The sequence below is a fragment of the Marmota flaviventris genome, chromosome 8 (assembly GCF_047511675.1).
Source record: "Marmota flaviventris isolate mMarFla1 chromosome 8, mMarFla1.hap1, whole genome shotgun sequence".
In the NCBI taxonomy this organism is placed as follows: Eukaryota; Metazoa; Chordata; class Mammalia; order Rodentia; family Sciuridae; genus Marmota; species Marmota flaviventris.
The window spans coordinates 23,564,925-23,581,343 of NC_092505.1; the positions used below are offsets into that span (position 1 = coordinate 23,564,925).

The 16,419-nt window shown below is 31.8% G+C and overlaps 1 protein-coding gene across 1 annotated transcript in view; it reads left to right on the forward strand.

The window, feature by feature from the left end:
• Positions 1-2,071: 2,071 nt before the first annotated feature.
• Positions 2,072-16,419, forward strand: part of Tmprss15 (transmembrane serine protease 15) — a 116,688-nt gene continuing 102,340 nt past the window's right edge. Inside the window, exons 1-4 of the mRNA XM_027929285.2 lie at positions 2,072-2,216; positions 5,142-5,272; positions 5,514-5,581; positions 15,752-15,903. Coding sequence (XP_027785086.2) covers positions 2,072-2,216; positions 5,142-5,272; positions 5,514-5,581; positions 15,752-15,903 — 496 coding nt within the window. The remainder of the gene's footprint in view (positions 2,217-5,141; positions 5,273-5,513; positions 5,582-15,751; positions 15,904-16,419) is intronic.

Sequence of the window (16,419 nt, forward strand, 5' to 3'; positions counted from 1 at the left end):
TTTGTCTCCTTAATATTTTTTTCAACAATACTGAAATATATCACCATGTATTGAATAGCCATTTTCTCCCACCTGCTAACACTAAAACTATTTAGTTAATATAGGATTAGGATTTTCACTGGCAAAACAAGTTGTTTATGGATTCTTTATTCTCATTCATTGCACTAATACCACATTGTGTTTACTATTACAACTCTGTTAAGGGTTTTGTTATCTGATAAGGTAAGTTCTAGTTCATATTAATAGTTTTTTAAACTTTAAGACATAATATATTTTTTCACATTTAACTGTTTGCTTAAATTATAGTCTGTCCTTTACAGATTATTGCCTTGATAAAAAAGATATTTTCCCACTGAATTATTTGAAGATATTAAGTATAATTATTTACAACATACCAGTGGAGGAAAATTTATAATCTGGATATTGATTTTGTTTCTGAACATAAATAAGTTATTTTGGGTTTCTAATTGCACATTTTATCTATTTATATACCCTGTGCTTAGATTAGAACAGAACATGTGAACTTTCTTCGCTGTCTTATCCTTTCCTTCTAAAATATCAAAAGGAATGTAACTTGAAGTTCTACTTGATTTTCTGAAAAGTGTTTGCTTCTGCATCAGCAATATAAAGAAAACGCCCATTGTGCATTCACTTTTCTGGCTTCCCAGATTTAAGGATATCTTTTCCAGACCCACCTTTTATTAGAGTCTGGCTTACTATTAGAACTGTCCCCTGTATTATAAATAAAATAATTTTTTCCCATTCCTTCAATGGATTCTCTTATTTCATATATGGAGCATTTAACAACTAGTATTAATTCAATTAAATATAAATATAAATATTTTTCCATGACCTAGATTCATTTACTTTTATTCTAGTTTTGATCATAAAGGATTTGAATGCAACATGCTATTCTCTTTTAACCATGGTAAAGAAGAAAATGATATCATGTTAGCCAATTATAATATTCAACAATTTGAGTTTATTAAGTGTTTCTAAAGAGCTTCCTTATTTCTCACCAATTTAATCTACCAGGAAAAAAAAAGGCAAACTAGTTTACTTCTAAATACATTTTAATTTTAATCCTGACATAATTTTTAATATCCAAGGTGTGGATGTTTCAATGATATGCTGTACTTTAATTATCAGAAAATAACTTTATTTTTCCCATAAAGCATACATCCACAATTAAATGTTGTTATCTTAATCTCTTGCTATAATTGGCATGTTTAAGGAAATAAAGTCCAGGGCAAGTGAGCAATGTCTTCCTCAAGGAGAATACTTACTTAAAATAGGAACAAATGCTTTGGTCATCTTATTGCAGCTGCTCCCATATACTGATAACTGCACAGCCATAAAGAACAAACATATGAGGCCTTAAGGATATTTTCTTTAAGTTAAATCAATACTGCCTTACATTGCATCACCTCAAATGAGGAACATAACAAAGTTTTCAGTTGTTTCAATAAGAAAAAAAATAAGAGTGAGAGAGACAAGGTATAAATTAAGTTTTATATACACTTGTACATAAGTTATTTTTGAAATGTCTATACCCATGTACAAGAGGGGAAGTGCCTTTATAATGAGCTGAGTCAGAGGGTAAGAGGTTGATCTGTTAGAAACTCTCTGCAAATATCAAGTTTACATGCCTAATGACTAATCAGTCTATCATGAATTTCATATTTTCCCCAAGAGTTCTCAAAATGATAAAGTGTCCTTTTTGTTTACAACATGAATTTAATTTCATTCACTTCCACAAAAAGCCTGTTCAGGAGATTGCCATTTATAACTCTAATCATCTGTACTCATTTATATCTTCTTAAAGATTAACTACCCTTTTAAAGCTACTTAATGTATAGAGATATAATGTTGCCAAAGATACACACACAACACATTTATACTGACTAGTATGAGTGTGCACTTCAGTAGTTACTGCTCAACAAATCCTTAAAATTTTGAGAGGGTTTTACAGTTCAGTTGGTGCTGGAGTATCGGTTTTGCTGACGTGGAGAATATAAATATCTCTATTCTCTCACAGTTCTTAAATTAGCAGGTCTTCAAAAACCCGAAAATGGGGTCAAAAAGAAGTGCATCTTCAAGGCATGGTTCTCTCAGCTCCTATGAAGTCATGTTTGCAGTTCTATTTGCCACATTGGTGGTGCTGTGTGCTGGACTAATAGCAGTGTCCTGGTTGGCAATCAAGGAATCAGAAGGAGGTGAGTCCCAGACCTGGCTGCTGAAGGTCTTTACAGATGCATCCTGACACTTTAATCTCACTTTTCCTATCAGTGTATTTTATTTACTGCTGTCCTTTCATGAAAAGATATTTTTGTTGCCTTCTGATGCTTCTCTGTCATCCTCTTCATAGAATATTAGATGAAGTTACTTAGTGTATAATTTAAAGCAATCCAGAATTCAAGATTGAGATTAAAGTTTGATTTTTCTTTATTTTCTTTTTAGTGAATAATGTTTCTCAGTAGCATAAGACAAAATAGATTTCACAGCCTGTAGATTCACTATGTAGAATTAAAATTATAAACATATTAAAATATCTTAGAAAATACAACTTTATAAATAGAAAATTAATGAAAATTATTATTTATTTTTATAGAATAATATCTTCCTTCTCTTATTAAGCCAAAAAATTCATTGACACAGTTTAAATCAATTTGAATGTAAGTGTAGATTTACAAGGCTTTCAACCTGAATAGAAACTTTAATAAAATCTCATTATTTAGAACTATCTTATGTGTATCAACAGCTTTCAAAAGATTTTAAATGGCATTAACTTAAAAAATAAATCTATGGGTTAGTGATGAATCTAAGAGAAAAAAAGTACTAATTTGCTTAAGTTTACATCATCAGTAAATAGCAAAAAGATTCCAAACTACATGATCAGAGTCTAAAAGTTGTGCTCAAATTTACCACTTATGTACTTAGATTATAAATTAAATTAGAAACATAGCAATAACTGTAGTATTGAGAGTATACTCTTTCTGAAACATCTTCACCATTTTTAAATGATGAAATATATATGCAAACTAACACTTTCTGAAACCTCAACAGGTAGGAACTTTTGCATTGTAAGTGATATTACTTTCATTAAAAAATATTTTAGCTTTTGGGTTAGTTATTTTACTCTAGTAAATAATTGCTTTAATTAGATGCAATAAAATTAAAGTTTGATAAAATAATTTAAACATAATTCCTGGTTTATTTTGATACTTTTGCTATATGCAAGGAATATATTTTAAAGAGAAAGAAGAATGGCAAAATTTTTTACATTTATATAAACAATTATAGAGGGTCAATGATATTTTTGAAAGAGTGGCTGCTTTGGAATTATTTAAATGGTGTGAAAAATTTCAAGAATTTATAGTCATTTAGGACTCTATTAGAATCTTTGGTGCTTAGTAAAGATATAAAGGTTTACTATTTTATAAGCAAAATGGGAAATAATTATTTATAAATATTATCCCAATTTAAGAGGGAACAACTAAATATAAAAAGGAATTTGAGTTAAATATTGATTAGAACATCAGAGAGCATAACATAGACTTCAGTGATTTTAATTTTTTTTTACTTTTTTGAAAATCAACTTTAAAAAATTATCAAAATTTTACAGAAATCTTATGCAAACTTCACCCAGTTTTCCTCACTGTAAGTGGTTTATTTATCTATAATAATTGTCAAAACTAAGAAATTCTATTGATAAAATATTAACTGAACCATACTTATTATTCATATTTCACCAATGTTCTGTTGTTCAGAATCCAATGTTATTTCCTGCATTGAATTTAGTTAACATATTTCCTTAGACTCCCCTATCTATGACAATTCATTCTTTGTCTTCTATATTTAAACATGAAATTTAAATGTAATTTTGAGTAAATGAAATAGCATAGGTTATATTCAAATAGGTTATATACAAATAATATTCCATTTTATATGTAGTACTTGAGCGTACAGGGCTTTTGGTTTCCACAGAGGGTCCTAGAATTTCTTGTCCAACACACATATTAAAAATCAATTTTATATCTGCTAAATTAATGAATATAAATTTAAAAAATTCAAAATGATGTATTAAAAATAAAATATATCATTTATATAATGAAAACTATTTAAACTAAATTCAAATTCATTGTTTAATATATAAGTTTGAATGTTCTTCTGGATTAGAAAGTTTGGCACCCATGACAGATCTTGGGTTGTAGACTCAGCCATTGCTATATCCAAATTTCAGATCTATCACTTTTTATGTTTACAATCTTGGGACATTTTTAAATTATTCTAAGCCCTGATTTCCCCATTGTGGGAAGGAAAACCAACATCCTCTCATGCTATGTAACCATGAGCATTATGTGTCATTGTTATTTCATTTACTAATGATTTCATTATTGTATGATTCAACTGAAGTTGTTCATTTTAAATATAAATATATCAAAGAAAATATTCTCATAATGTGATTATTGAAATTATCATCTATTTTATTTTTTTCCTGTTAACATGATATATTTTATAGCATTTTCAATAACTTCTTCAATAAAGATAGTCACATCTAATGTCAAAATGCCTTACATGCTAAGTTTATAATTACCACAATGCAAGAAGTAGCTTTAAAGCTCTGTTTCAAAGTAACCTATACATTGAAATTTTCACAGTAATCCACATGTAGAAAACCAGCAGTGTGCCTGGATTCTAGGGGTTGAAGAAGTATCTGAAAGCAACTACAAAACGTTTAATGGTCTATTTCTCACCATGTTTTCCTGAATCAGTTCCCATAACTGGGGGAAACTGATTAGTCCCTGTGTCTTTCAATGGGAACCTCAAAAAATAAAAAAATTAAAAAATCAGAAGCTGAGAGTGTCTGTTAGAATTCAAAGAAAGAAAATGGAAGGAATAAGTATATTTTTTAATCTTTTGATATAACCAGATGGCCAAAAGGAGAAAAAAAAAAAAAAGAAGGGAAGGAAGGAAGAAAGGAAGGTAGAAAAAGGTAATTGATTTTGAAACAGGAAGACTACAAAGAAAAGGCAAGAGCAATGGGACCAACACATCAAGCAAGAATTTTGCTTACTTTTGTGTCTTATGTACATATTCTCTTCATAATTCAGTGTTGTTTTTATTATCAATTTATCTAGATGCAGTATTTGGTATGAATCATAAAGTCAGAGGAACATTTAAAATGACATCTGGAGCTACATATAATCCTAATTTGCAAGACAAACTCTCTGTGGATTTCAAAGTTCTTGCTTTTGACCTTCAGCAAATGGTAAGGGACTGTCTCTCTTCAGCTAGTTTAAAATTTCATAACTCAGCTTCATTAACTTTTTTGCCAAAATATGCATAGATCCCATTTTCTCTTTATGAAAATAAATAAATGTGGACATTTGAGATTCTTAAATGTGTGAATCTCCCATCAACATGAAGAAAATTTTGTAACCTATACTTCATATAAAATTTCAACAAAAGTTGAAATTCTAAATTTAATGCACTTTTTTCAATTTTTTTAGATAGATGAGATCTTTCAATCAAGTAATCTGAGGAACAAATATAAAAATTCAAGAATTCTACAATTTAAGTGAGTATACTCACAAAATTTTAATTGACATCACTGATCACAAACTACTGATCTTCTTGAATAGATAGATATATAGATATAGATATAGATATGTAAATATGATAAAATCACTATTGTAGGGGGAAAAAGTTTGGAATTTCCAACACTTGGTGTGGATTGAGAAGTAGTCCAGCATAAAATTTCATTTAGTAGCTCATAATAATAATTTCTGACAATTAATCAAATGTTAGCATGTTTCTCTCTCCTGAGAGTAAACTCTTTCAGGGATACATGGAAGGGTGGAGACTGAGTATCTGCACAATCAGATATAGCATTTAATTTATTATGAACATGTGGAGGAAGGTTGTACATTATTAATAAAATAGTACTGCATCACAAGTCTTTATTTACATTATAAATCACAAGACAGGGGAATTGTTCACTCTTGTACCCAGAGGGCATTAAGATTGTCCTCAGACAAATTAAGTAACCCATAAATGAATGATTTTTTAGATTAATATGGTAATGATATGCTTGAATACAGAACATAGAGAGAAGTGTGTGTATGTGTTTGTGTGTTCGTGTGTGTGTGTGTGTGTGTGTGTGTGTGTGTGTGAGAGAGAGAGAGAGAGAGAGAGAGAGAGAGAGAAAGATGGAGAGAGAGAGAGAAAGAGATCAATATAGGAACACTTAACATGACATCTACCTTTTTAACAACACACTTTACTATTGAATCACTGTATCCATAGGGAAGAGTCCCCTGTTTCCTATTCTGATATCCTACAGACTGGACATCATGATGAATCTAGAATTAACTGAGATTATTGAAGGGTCTTTGAAACAGAGAGATACAAATCAGCAGCCATGTTAGCAAAGAAAATTGTAATGCTGGTTGGAAAATTATGTTAAAAGAGAAAAAAGACAATGTTCCATTTTAAAAAAATAGAAAATGAAAAAAAAATAACAGATCAAGACCTGATATATGTGTAAAAGAGGAAGAGAAAGCCTTCAAAATAACTCAGAATGAAAAAGTGTTGCTAGAAAGAGAATGAGTGGTTCAGAGAGACTAGGTAATGTTTCCATTGTCAGGATACTAATACTAATGTATATCTTTCTAAAATGATCATGTGCTTTTTATATGGCTATTTTTCATGTAAAAACACTCAAAACAGAAAAACAATAAGAGTTAAGCTTACAGAGTTACATATTCAAAACTTTGTCAGATTGGTGTTTTCTAGCACGTGAATCCTGATGACTACAGTCCCCCTATGGATAGCTCATTCTCTGCATTTCTTAAAATGTCTTGCGTCTTTGTGCATTCTTATTCTTTGTGCCTTTTCTTATTCTCCATCCCTATCTCTAACCTTGATAGAATCAAGCACTTTATGGGAAAATTTATGGTATAACCTATATTCAAAATAGAGTAAAAAAATATCTTATGTGATGGATATCATTATCCAAAGTACATGTATGAAAACACGAATTGGTATCAACATACATTATATACAGAGATGAAAAATTATGCTGTATATGTGTAATAAGAATGGTAATGCATTCCACTGTCATTTATTTTATGAAAATCAATAAAATATCTTATTTTACAATATACTTTTTTCTTAAATCTTATCTTTTTAGTAATTAGACATATGTTATTCTTTTCTGAATCATCAATGGTACTTGCTGGAATTAGCATATAGGAAAATAATCAGAGTTGAATGAGTTAAATGAATAATGAAATAACCTTTGCAAGGATACATTATAGAATGTGAAGATGTGATAGTTCATGCAAAAATCTATAAGGGCTTTTTCTAGCACTAGGATTGTGCACAATTTAAATTTGGTATGAATTAGTTATGTTTTAGCAATAACTCAGTTGGTGTTTTAGCAAAAGTTATGGGCCAACTGAAGATGAAATAGGGAGTCTACAGTGACTGTACATTCTATGTTGTTTATAGATATATTAAAACATGAAAAGTTTGTGTGTGTGTGTGTGTGTGTGTGTTTAGGAGAATGCCATAGACAAAGAATTAAACATTAAAGAATTTATTTCCATTATAATGAAAATTATCATTATTTCCTTTTTCTTTTCTTTTCTCCTAACAATGACACATTGTTGGCATATTTGTTTCATGTGAAACATTTAAAAATCATCTCTTTAATTGTGGTGCAATGGAAACTTATTTTGAAGCTTCTGTAATCCCCCAAAGCACCAAGTAGAGAGCAGAATCACCACAAAGATGACGGGAAAGAAAGGCACTGTAAACAGTGCACCAAACATGAAGTTAAAGTCGCTCTGGATAACTGAAGCAAATCTTTGACTTCTTAACATAGGCTTGAATAAATGCTCATTTAGTCATCCATCTGTGTTCTCACTTTTAATAGTACAGATACATAGAATGCTTGCTTGGAACCAGGCAATTAACTGAGTTCTAAGAATACAGATATTAAGAGAGAATATTATTAAGGGGCTCACACAACCACCATCAATGAGACATTTTCTCTTGTGTTGTTAATTAAAACTGTTTCTTTTCCCCCTTTCTCCTTCTTTCCTTCTTCTCTTTCTCTTCCTCCCTTCCCCTTCTCCTTCTCCTTCTCCTCCTCCTTCTTCTTGTAATCCAGATGGATTACAAGGTTTTTAATTGGCTATCTACAAAAACTACTTAAGAGATAGTGATGAATATATAACTGTCATTAGTAATCAGTTAGGCTATGAGAAATATGTGATAGGATAGGACTCAAATTCCTGTTGTGAGGAATTTAAAATATTGCTGGAGAGAAATGAATCAGAAAAGTACACAGCAAGTTGCAAAAAAAATATAAAGACTTAAAATGATACATTCTAGCTTTTGTTTGACTGGTATGGTTGAAATGTGCTTAGTCTCAGAAAAAAGTTTCAAACAGATTAAGGTAGATCATCTCAAATTTTGTAGATTTTTTTTTCCACTGGCTATATTCCTCTTTCTACCCTTATTATATACTGCATCCACTTAACTCCATTCTTGCAATTTAAGAACTAGTATATGTCATCTCTCCAGAGATGGTTAATTGGTATCCTACACTGAGGGAGAAATTTGTCTCCTCTGCTCATTTAACACCTCTACAAATATATGAATTACAATCCTCACACTGCAATGTAATTGTGCATTTGCCTGCCTCCTGACTAGACTATTAGCTCCCTTAGGGCAGAGAATGTATTTTTGGTATCTGCATTTTCCAAACCTAACTAATGCTTGCCTCGCTCTACTTTCTCTGTAAAATTCTAGCAAATGAATGAAATATTTTAGCACCTGTTATTAAAACATTGAATATTATTTTAGCTGTTAGAGTGTTTTTTAAACCTTGACCTGTACATATAAAAATAGGTATACTGTTTTTATAGTTTCTTCACTCTGTTAAAATAGTTCTAATTTCAAAAATTCTGAAATGATTCTCTGAAAACACCAGTGTGTTAATTTATTACAGATCCCCTTAAAGTGGAGTGGTAGATCATAGAAAGTTTTTTGAAAAATGTAAGAAATAGTTTGAGAAGCACAATTAGAGATTACTAGAGAAAAAAAGAGAAGCCATTTCTGGTAGAAAGAAGAAAAAGAAGGAGGAGAAGGTGGGTAAGAGGAATAAGAATTAATGTTGTATGTTGAAGATATAATTTAAGACGCGGTACAATTGAAAGAGCATGAGGACAGAGACACTTGGAATATACTCCTTGCGTTAGTCTTAACATTGGCCAGAGAATTCTTAGTTCTTATTGATCAAATGAAGGTAGGGCAGTAAAATCAGAGGCAAATGAATCATGCTTATAAAAACAGTAACAAAGGGCAAATGAAGATTATTTAATGGGCAGAAGAAAGGTCAGGATCTTGTCATTCCTATTGGAACAAAGCTAATTCTAATAATTGAAGGTGCAATGAAAAAATGTGGAAAGTTTCATCTTTTATATATATAAAAAAAGAACAATTTACATTTTCTCTTTCTTCCTGCCCACCTTTCTCTTTCTTTGTTTCTTTCTTACCTGTTTATTAATCTACAGTGTCTTTATTATTCTTTAACTTATTACATATTCATGACATCTTAATCTCAGTACACAACCCTACACCCATTTCCTGTTTTCATTCCTACTTACAACACAAAGACTTTTACCTTTGTTTCCAGAACTTACTATTCTTGATACCATCTTTCATCAGACTGAATATGGACTTTTTTTATAGATAAGCCAAAACTTTTAAGTCCACGTTTTCTCTAATATAAGTGTCCATTATGCCATAACAGATAATGACAAGAAAGCACCAGACCCTGAGAAGTTCTGCAACTACTAGCAGCAATGCTACATAAATGCTGGGAATATGTGCATAGGACCTAAGAGTCAAGAGCATTTTTATAATCAAAATTTTGGGAAGAAAAGCATAGATCATTTATATTGAATTTTGAACTAATGTTGCATGTAGATAAGAGGGACAGGAGAGCATGCAGTAGGAAAGGTCTGTGACTAGGAGGAGTGCATGGAGGAGAAGTATTCATTGTTTCTGGATTGGTCAGAGCTGGTAGTCCAGCAAGTTTACACATAGACAAGAGGAGACATGTCTGGGGATGCTGGCCATTAGGGGTTTTAAGGCAAGATTTTAAAGTGCATTCAGATATGTGTTCATTTCATCCTAGAGCTATTAATTGATTAATTTCCCTTATCAATTTCATCCTCTACCCTCTGTCCTTTATAACTAACTTTAAGACAACTCAGAGTTTTTCTGATGGGGACTGGTGGTGTATCAAAATCTCATCATTTTCTTTGACAGTAAGTAATCTGTTTCTCTACATGGTAAGACCCCTGTATTTGAAACTACATGGTAATTAAGTTGAGAAAATACTTTGCTCTTCTCCTTCATGGCAACATAGGAGGCCACTAGAGTGCCTACACCTTGATAAATATTTTATGATGATTCTCAAATAAGATACTTTATCAGTGTAGAGATAGTTTCCTCTGGTGGTCACTGAATCAAAAGTAAGTTTTTGAAACTTGCAGTGCAAAAAAAAAATTCATGAAAATGTCTGCATGATAAATTATAGGTTGGTACATTGAGAGACCAAGAAGAAGAGAGCAAAAGCAATTCAGAATTGGGAAAGAGAGTAACAAGGAAACTTTTAGGATGACTTTAAGTAATTATGTATGAATAGACATATTCCTAGAAAAATTGTCACACTCATAATTAGCTTTTTTAGTCATTTTCATTTTAAAATTCAGTTTATAAAATCAGGGCACAGAAATATCTGAAATCTCATCTAAAATAACAACATACACACCATTTGTAACAAAGTACATCTAAAAACCAATTTAAATACCTATTTTCTTTCTTGTTTTTAATTTTAATTAAATGCACATTTTGTATATATATATATATATATATATATATATATATATATATATATATATAGTTAGATTGTATACATAGTTAGATTGTATCAGTCAGAATAACTGAAATTATCCATTAATATATTTTTATTACTTTTTGTCACCAGCTAATGTGTGTGTATGTGTATAGTGTGTGTATAGGGTATATATATATACACGTGTATGTGTGTGTGTGTTTGTGTGTGTGTGTTGTCCAGTCCACTATAAGCAAATGGTTGGCTCTCCTTTGGAAATACTTTCTGCTATGTGCTTTGTGGAAAGTGCTTTGATTCTCTTAACAAAATACTGTTTACACTTTGTGGTCGTATGCACTAATTTTGCCCTTTGAACACAGATAAATCACAAAGTTAGGAAAAGAATGACTTTTGTTTACTCGGCAAACCTAAAGTTTATCAATATCCTTAATGAAAATATGAGATAAGAAACATTTTGATCTATTTCCCTCATGCTGTGAAATGACAGGAATTATCTGCTTTTAAAAAAAGAAATACTCAGCTATTCTACTGAAACAAGTACTTTGAAATGAAATGGGCCATTTTCCACTATAGAAATAATTCTCATTTACCTTAATAAATAAACACACACCAAGTGATAGAGATCTTTACTAAAATACTAAAACACACACACGCACACACACACACACACACTCACACACACACACACACATAAGCACATAAAAATCTATAGTCTTCTCATGAGGTGAAATAAAAATAAATGCCTAGTATGGCTTTCTTAATTTCAACTATACATCTTTCTTATCTCAACATGTACTGAATAAAAAAAAACTTTAAAGAATCCAATTGTAAGTGGTTATAGAATATGTAACTTTTATCCTTGCAAAGTATACATTATTAAATGCAATGTATAATTCACAACCAAGAGAACATATCTTTCACACAAAAACCTTTTTTTTTTTGGCCTGAGGATGAACTAATCCAATCACTTTCAACTCAGTGTAGGAAAATTACAGATTTGTACTTTCTCTACTCCAAATATTTTACTTTTCCACTCCCTAGCGCAAATAAAATAAAAGCAAGTGTTCAGTCAAGTTAAACAGGTAGAAAATGCATGAAGAAAAAACAGACTTAATTATATTCTAAGTTGTATACTGTGCAACCAAAGATAAAATGAAAATGTGCCATTGACAGCTAAGAAAATAGCAGATATAGTTCACACTTTCTTAAATCATATTTCATCCTGCCCTTTTTAAGCTCATGTATAATTACTCATATCTTTGGAGGTGAGGTTGATTATGGAGATATAAAGAGAAGGGAGGAGGAAGAAAGGAAGGAGAAGAAGAAGGAAGAGAGGGAGAAATAGGAGGAAGAGTGTCTATATCTTGAAAATGCGTAGAGAATAAATATCTTTAGTGTCCTCACCAAAGGATAGGTATTCTATCTTTTTAAATGTCAAATTCTTGTAACAATGCAAGATCATAAAACCCTGGAACTTCCTCCAAAGTAATGCATTGTAGTACCTTTCCTGGTTGGAAATAGCTCACAATAGTAGCTATAGAAGTGGCGTTCTGCCAGATATGGTGGTGTATGCCTGTAATTACAGCTACTTGAGAGGATAAGACAGAAGGATCACAAATTGATACCAGCCTGGGCGACTTTGTGAGACCATGTCTCAAAATAAGAAAATGAAAACGGTTGGAGATATAGCTCATTGATAGAGTACCTCTGGATCCAATTCCCATTATGAATTAAAGATAAATAAATAAACGTGAGGAAATATGGAAGGGAAGGTAGTAGGGAGAGAGGGAGGAGGGAGGGAGAGAGAGAAGAAAGAAGGAGGGAGAAAGGGAGGGAAGGAAGGGAGGAAGAAAGAGAGAGGAAGAGGGAAGAAGGAATGAAAAGAGTTGATGGTGAGAGATCAGGAATTATGTAAAAATACATCCAGGAGAAGAGGCATAAGTATTATTCCTATCTCTAACTTATAAGCTATACTACCCTGGGAAAAGTCACCTACAATAACCTGAGTCTCAATAGCTTTCTTACTAAAATGAAAATATTGACCAAAATGAGCTGAAAAGACAGACCATCTCCTTTTGGGGAGTTTCTGTTCCAATAAATGTGGAATGAAGCCTGCGAGATGTGTTCCGGTTAATATTTTTTTAAATTTTCAATTAACATAACACATGACTACAAGCACCTTAAATAGTACATGTTTATTATCTGACATCATATGAAAGCAGGAGATTTCAGTGGAATCTAATTCAGTGGTATAATGGCCATAATATGATTGGGAATAGATTTAGGTGCTTTTCTTTTTCTACTATGCTCTATTTAGCTTGTCAACCATAATACACCTCCTCATCCCACGATGATGAGGAAATTTGGCAATCATATGTAGACACAGTTATGTTTAACAAAGAAAATGGTACTCTTCTATAACCCTTCTTGCATTAGAAAAAGTTTTCCAAAATTTAGCCATAATTTTCTCCTCAGATTTCTTGAGCAGAGTACAGTCATCTGCCCCTGCATCAAAACTTGATTGAAATGAGGAATTGTTCAAGATGGTATCCTTGAGAGAATGCAGAACTATTCTTCAAGACAGGGATCAGCCGGCATGCAAAAATTAATAAGAGTGGAAGAATAGTTAGAAACAGTGTCCGTGACAAAATACATACTTATTAAAGACAAGAAGTGATTCTGTGTCTATGTTTGGGAACACTGATAAAAGTAGTTACTAAGGAGCCCTGTCATTTACAAGATTTTATTACAATGATTTAAGCAAATAGCTGGACATTTAAATCTTGTCACATTTTAAAAATAATTAATGCAATAGAAATGAAATGTGAAATCATTGTATCAGAGAAATCTGTTTCTTTCAAACATAAAAAAATAACAGCTACATGAATCATTCCTGTGAACCTGAATCATGGTACAGGCATTAAAGAAGGATGTCTTATCTCCTGAGGATCCTGAACAACTATAATCTTTCGTGAAGATTCTGGTCTTTCATACAGTAAAGAAGGAAAAAGTTAACATTTACTCTAGGTTGCAGTAGGATAGTGGATAGTAGTAGATGGATATTGTGTTAGTCAACTTTTCATGGATGCATGGCATGAACAACTTAAACAAATTTACTTTGGCTCATGATTTCAGAGGTTTTAGCTCATGATCATGAGCTCCATTGTTTGGGGCCTAAGGTGATGCAAAGCATCACTGTGGAAGGGCATGGCAGAGGAAAGCTCAGAGCAACCCCAGAGGACCTATTCCCTTCAACTAAGTTCCACTTCCTATAGTTTCCACCACCTGCCAATCATCCAGCCACATGACTAATCTCTTAATGGATTAATTCACTGATGAGGTCAGAGCCTTTATGATCCAATTACTTCCTAGGGCCTCAAATCAGAACACTGTTGTGTTAGGGGCTAAGCCTCAAATACATGAGTCTCTGCAGAATACTACATACCCAAACCATAGCAACTATATAAATAAAGAACTCTTTTGGAGTTGATAAAATTCTTCCAGGGAGACCTCATTAACTTACAGATACCACAAGGATACATGGGTGTGATACCTATATTTTGAAACAGCAAACATATCATATAAAAATTGACACTCCCTAGTCTGTCTGTCCTTCTGGAACCAAGTACACTCTGAGTACCCACTGCTTACAAACAGGTACAGAATGAACATCAGAATTAGGAGTTTTCTCTCAAATGGTTATATCCTAAAAGACTCAATCATGTTAGTAGAAATATAGGAAAGAAAGCAAGAAACAAACAAACAAACAAAAAACATCTCAAGTACCTCTACTACCAAAAAAAGTATTTGTTTTTGTATTTCTATAAATGGTCAAGAAAAAATCTTGACAAAAAAAATGCATATGGCACCTCAGGAGTTAAAATAAAAGGGAAGCTGATTACAACCACCTGGTTGAATTTGAATTTCATGGTGGGAGATGATGTAAGCAAGACAATTCTGACTATTAAACTGAATAGCCCATAAATCCTAAATCATCTTAGGTATATTTCTTTTCTTTTTTTATACCTTGAAACCAGAGCATATTGACATTTTAAGACTAAAGAGAATAAAGAAGAAAATAGTAAATATAATCACTATCAGCTTAGAATATCAGGACTTCTTAAACTATATAGAAAAAATTATGCAAAACTATATTAGGTTTCTGCTTAAAAATTAACCAAATATTTTAAGTCTTTTGGGTATAAGCTGAGGAAATATTTGTCATGCTACACACTTAATGGTTGTATCTAACACTAAAGCAAAAAGGAAGTACACTAAGCAGATGCATTGGTGCTTGGTATGGTTGCTTCAAGGATAATAAATAAATATTTCCCAAATAAAAAAAATAATAACCAGAGAAATTACAAATCCACACTCATCACTCCTTCAAACAGTAAAATCAGAATAAATGTCATGATACCATGTGATTTTGTTTAATTTCACACAAGTGACTCTGAGGAATAGCCTGGCCTTGGGATCAGGGTTCTAATGTAGAACCCAGAAAATCTGAATTCCAGTGTCTGTTTTGGAGTTTGTTCTCAGAAAATCACCTTGTGTTTTAATTCTTTTTCTTTCCACCTTAAAAGTAAAGATAATATTTAACATGACTTATCTTATTCTTTTTATCTTACTTTAAATTGCAAAAAAAAAAAATCACCTTGTAAAATGCATATTACAGAGTCGCTACCTTATACTGGTGTAATGAGGATTAACAAGATGATAACAAGGGAATTTCAAAGACATTTTACATGAATTGAGCATAAATCACTTGAAGACAGCTGACATTTTCCTCTTATATCATCTTTTGCTTTGCAGAAATGGCAGCATTATAGTCCTATTTGACCTTTTTTTTGCTCAGTGGGTGTCAGATGAAAATGTAAAAGAAGAACTGATTCAAGGCATTGAAGCAAATAAATCCAGCCAACTGGTCACTTTCCATATTGATTTGAACAGCATTGATATCACAGGTATCTGTGAACATTATTTGATTTCTTTGAATCATTAAGCTATGAAATTAAGATTCTAGCAATATACCATAGAAGCAGTGGGATCGTCCTTGAATTTAGGAGCCTATCTTTTGCCTGAGGTAACACATTAACATGAAAAAAGTGAAATATGGAGAAACTATTTAAAGGAAAAATGTCAGTGAGAAAAAGTTTGTGAAAATATCAAATATCATAAAGCTTCTAAAAGTATTGGTATGAATAAACGTTTGCAAGTCTTGACACATTCTTTACATCAGTCAAGTATAGCTGGACTTTTCAGGAACCTTCTATCAGAAAGCACCACTTAAGGTTTTATGATTGAAGGATAGATATTTTCAAGGGGCAAGGTTCAGTCTGTAATTGGAAAGTTAGGGAAAAAGCCGGGGGCGGGGGAGGGGGGGCAATGGATTTGATCTATCCTGTCCCTTATTTATAAAAATTAAATCTTATTTTTAAAAATGATAATATTTACAATAAGATTAAACCAAAAGAGAAGAT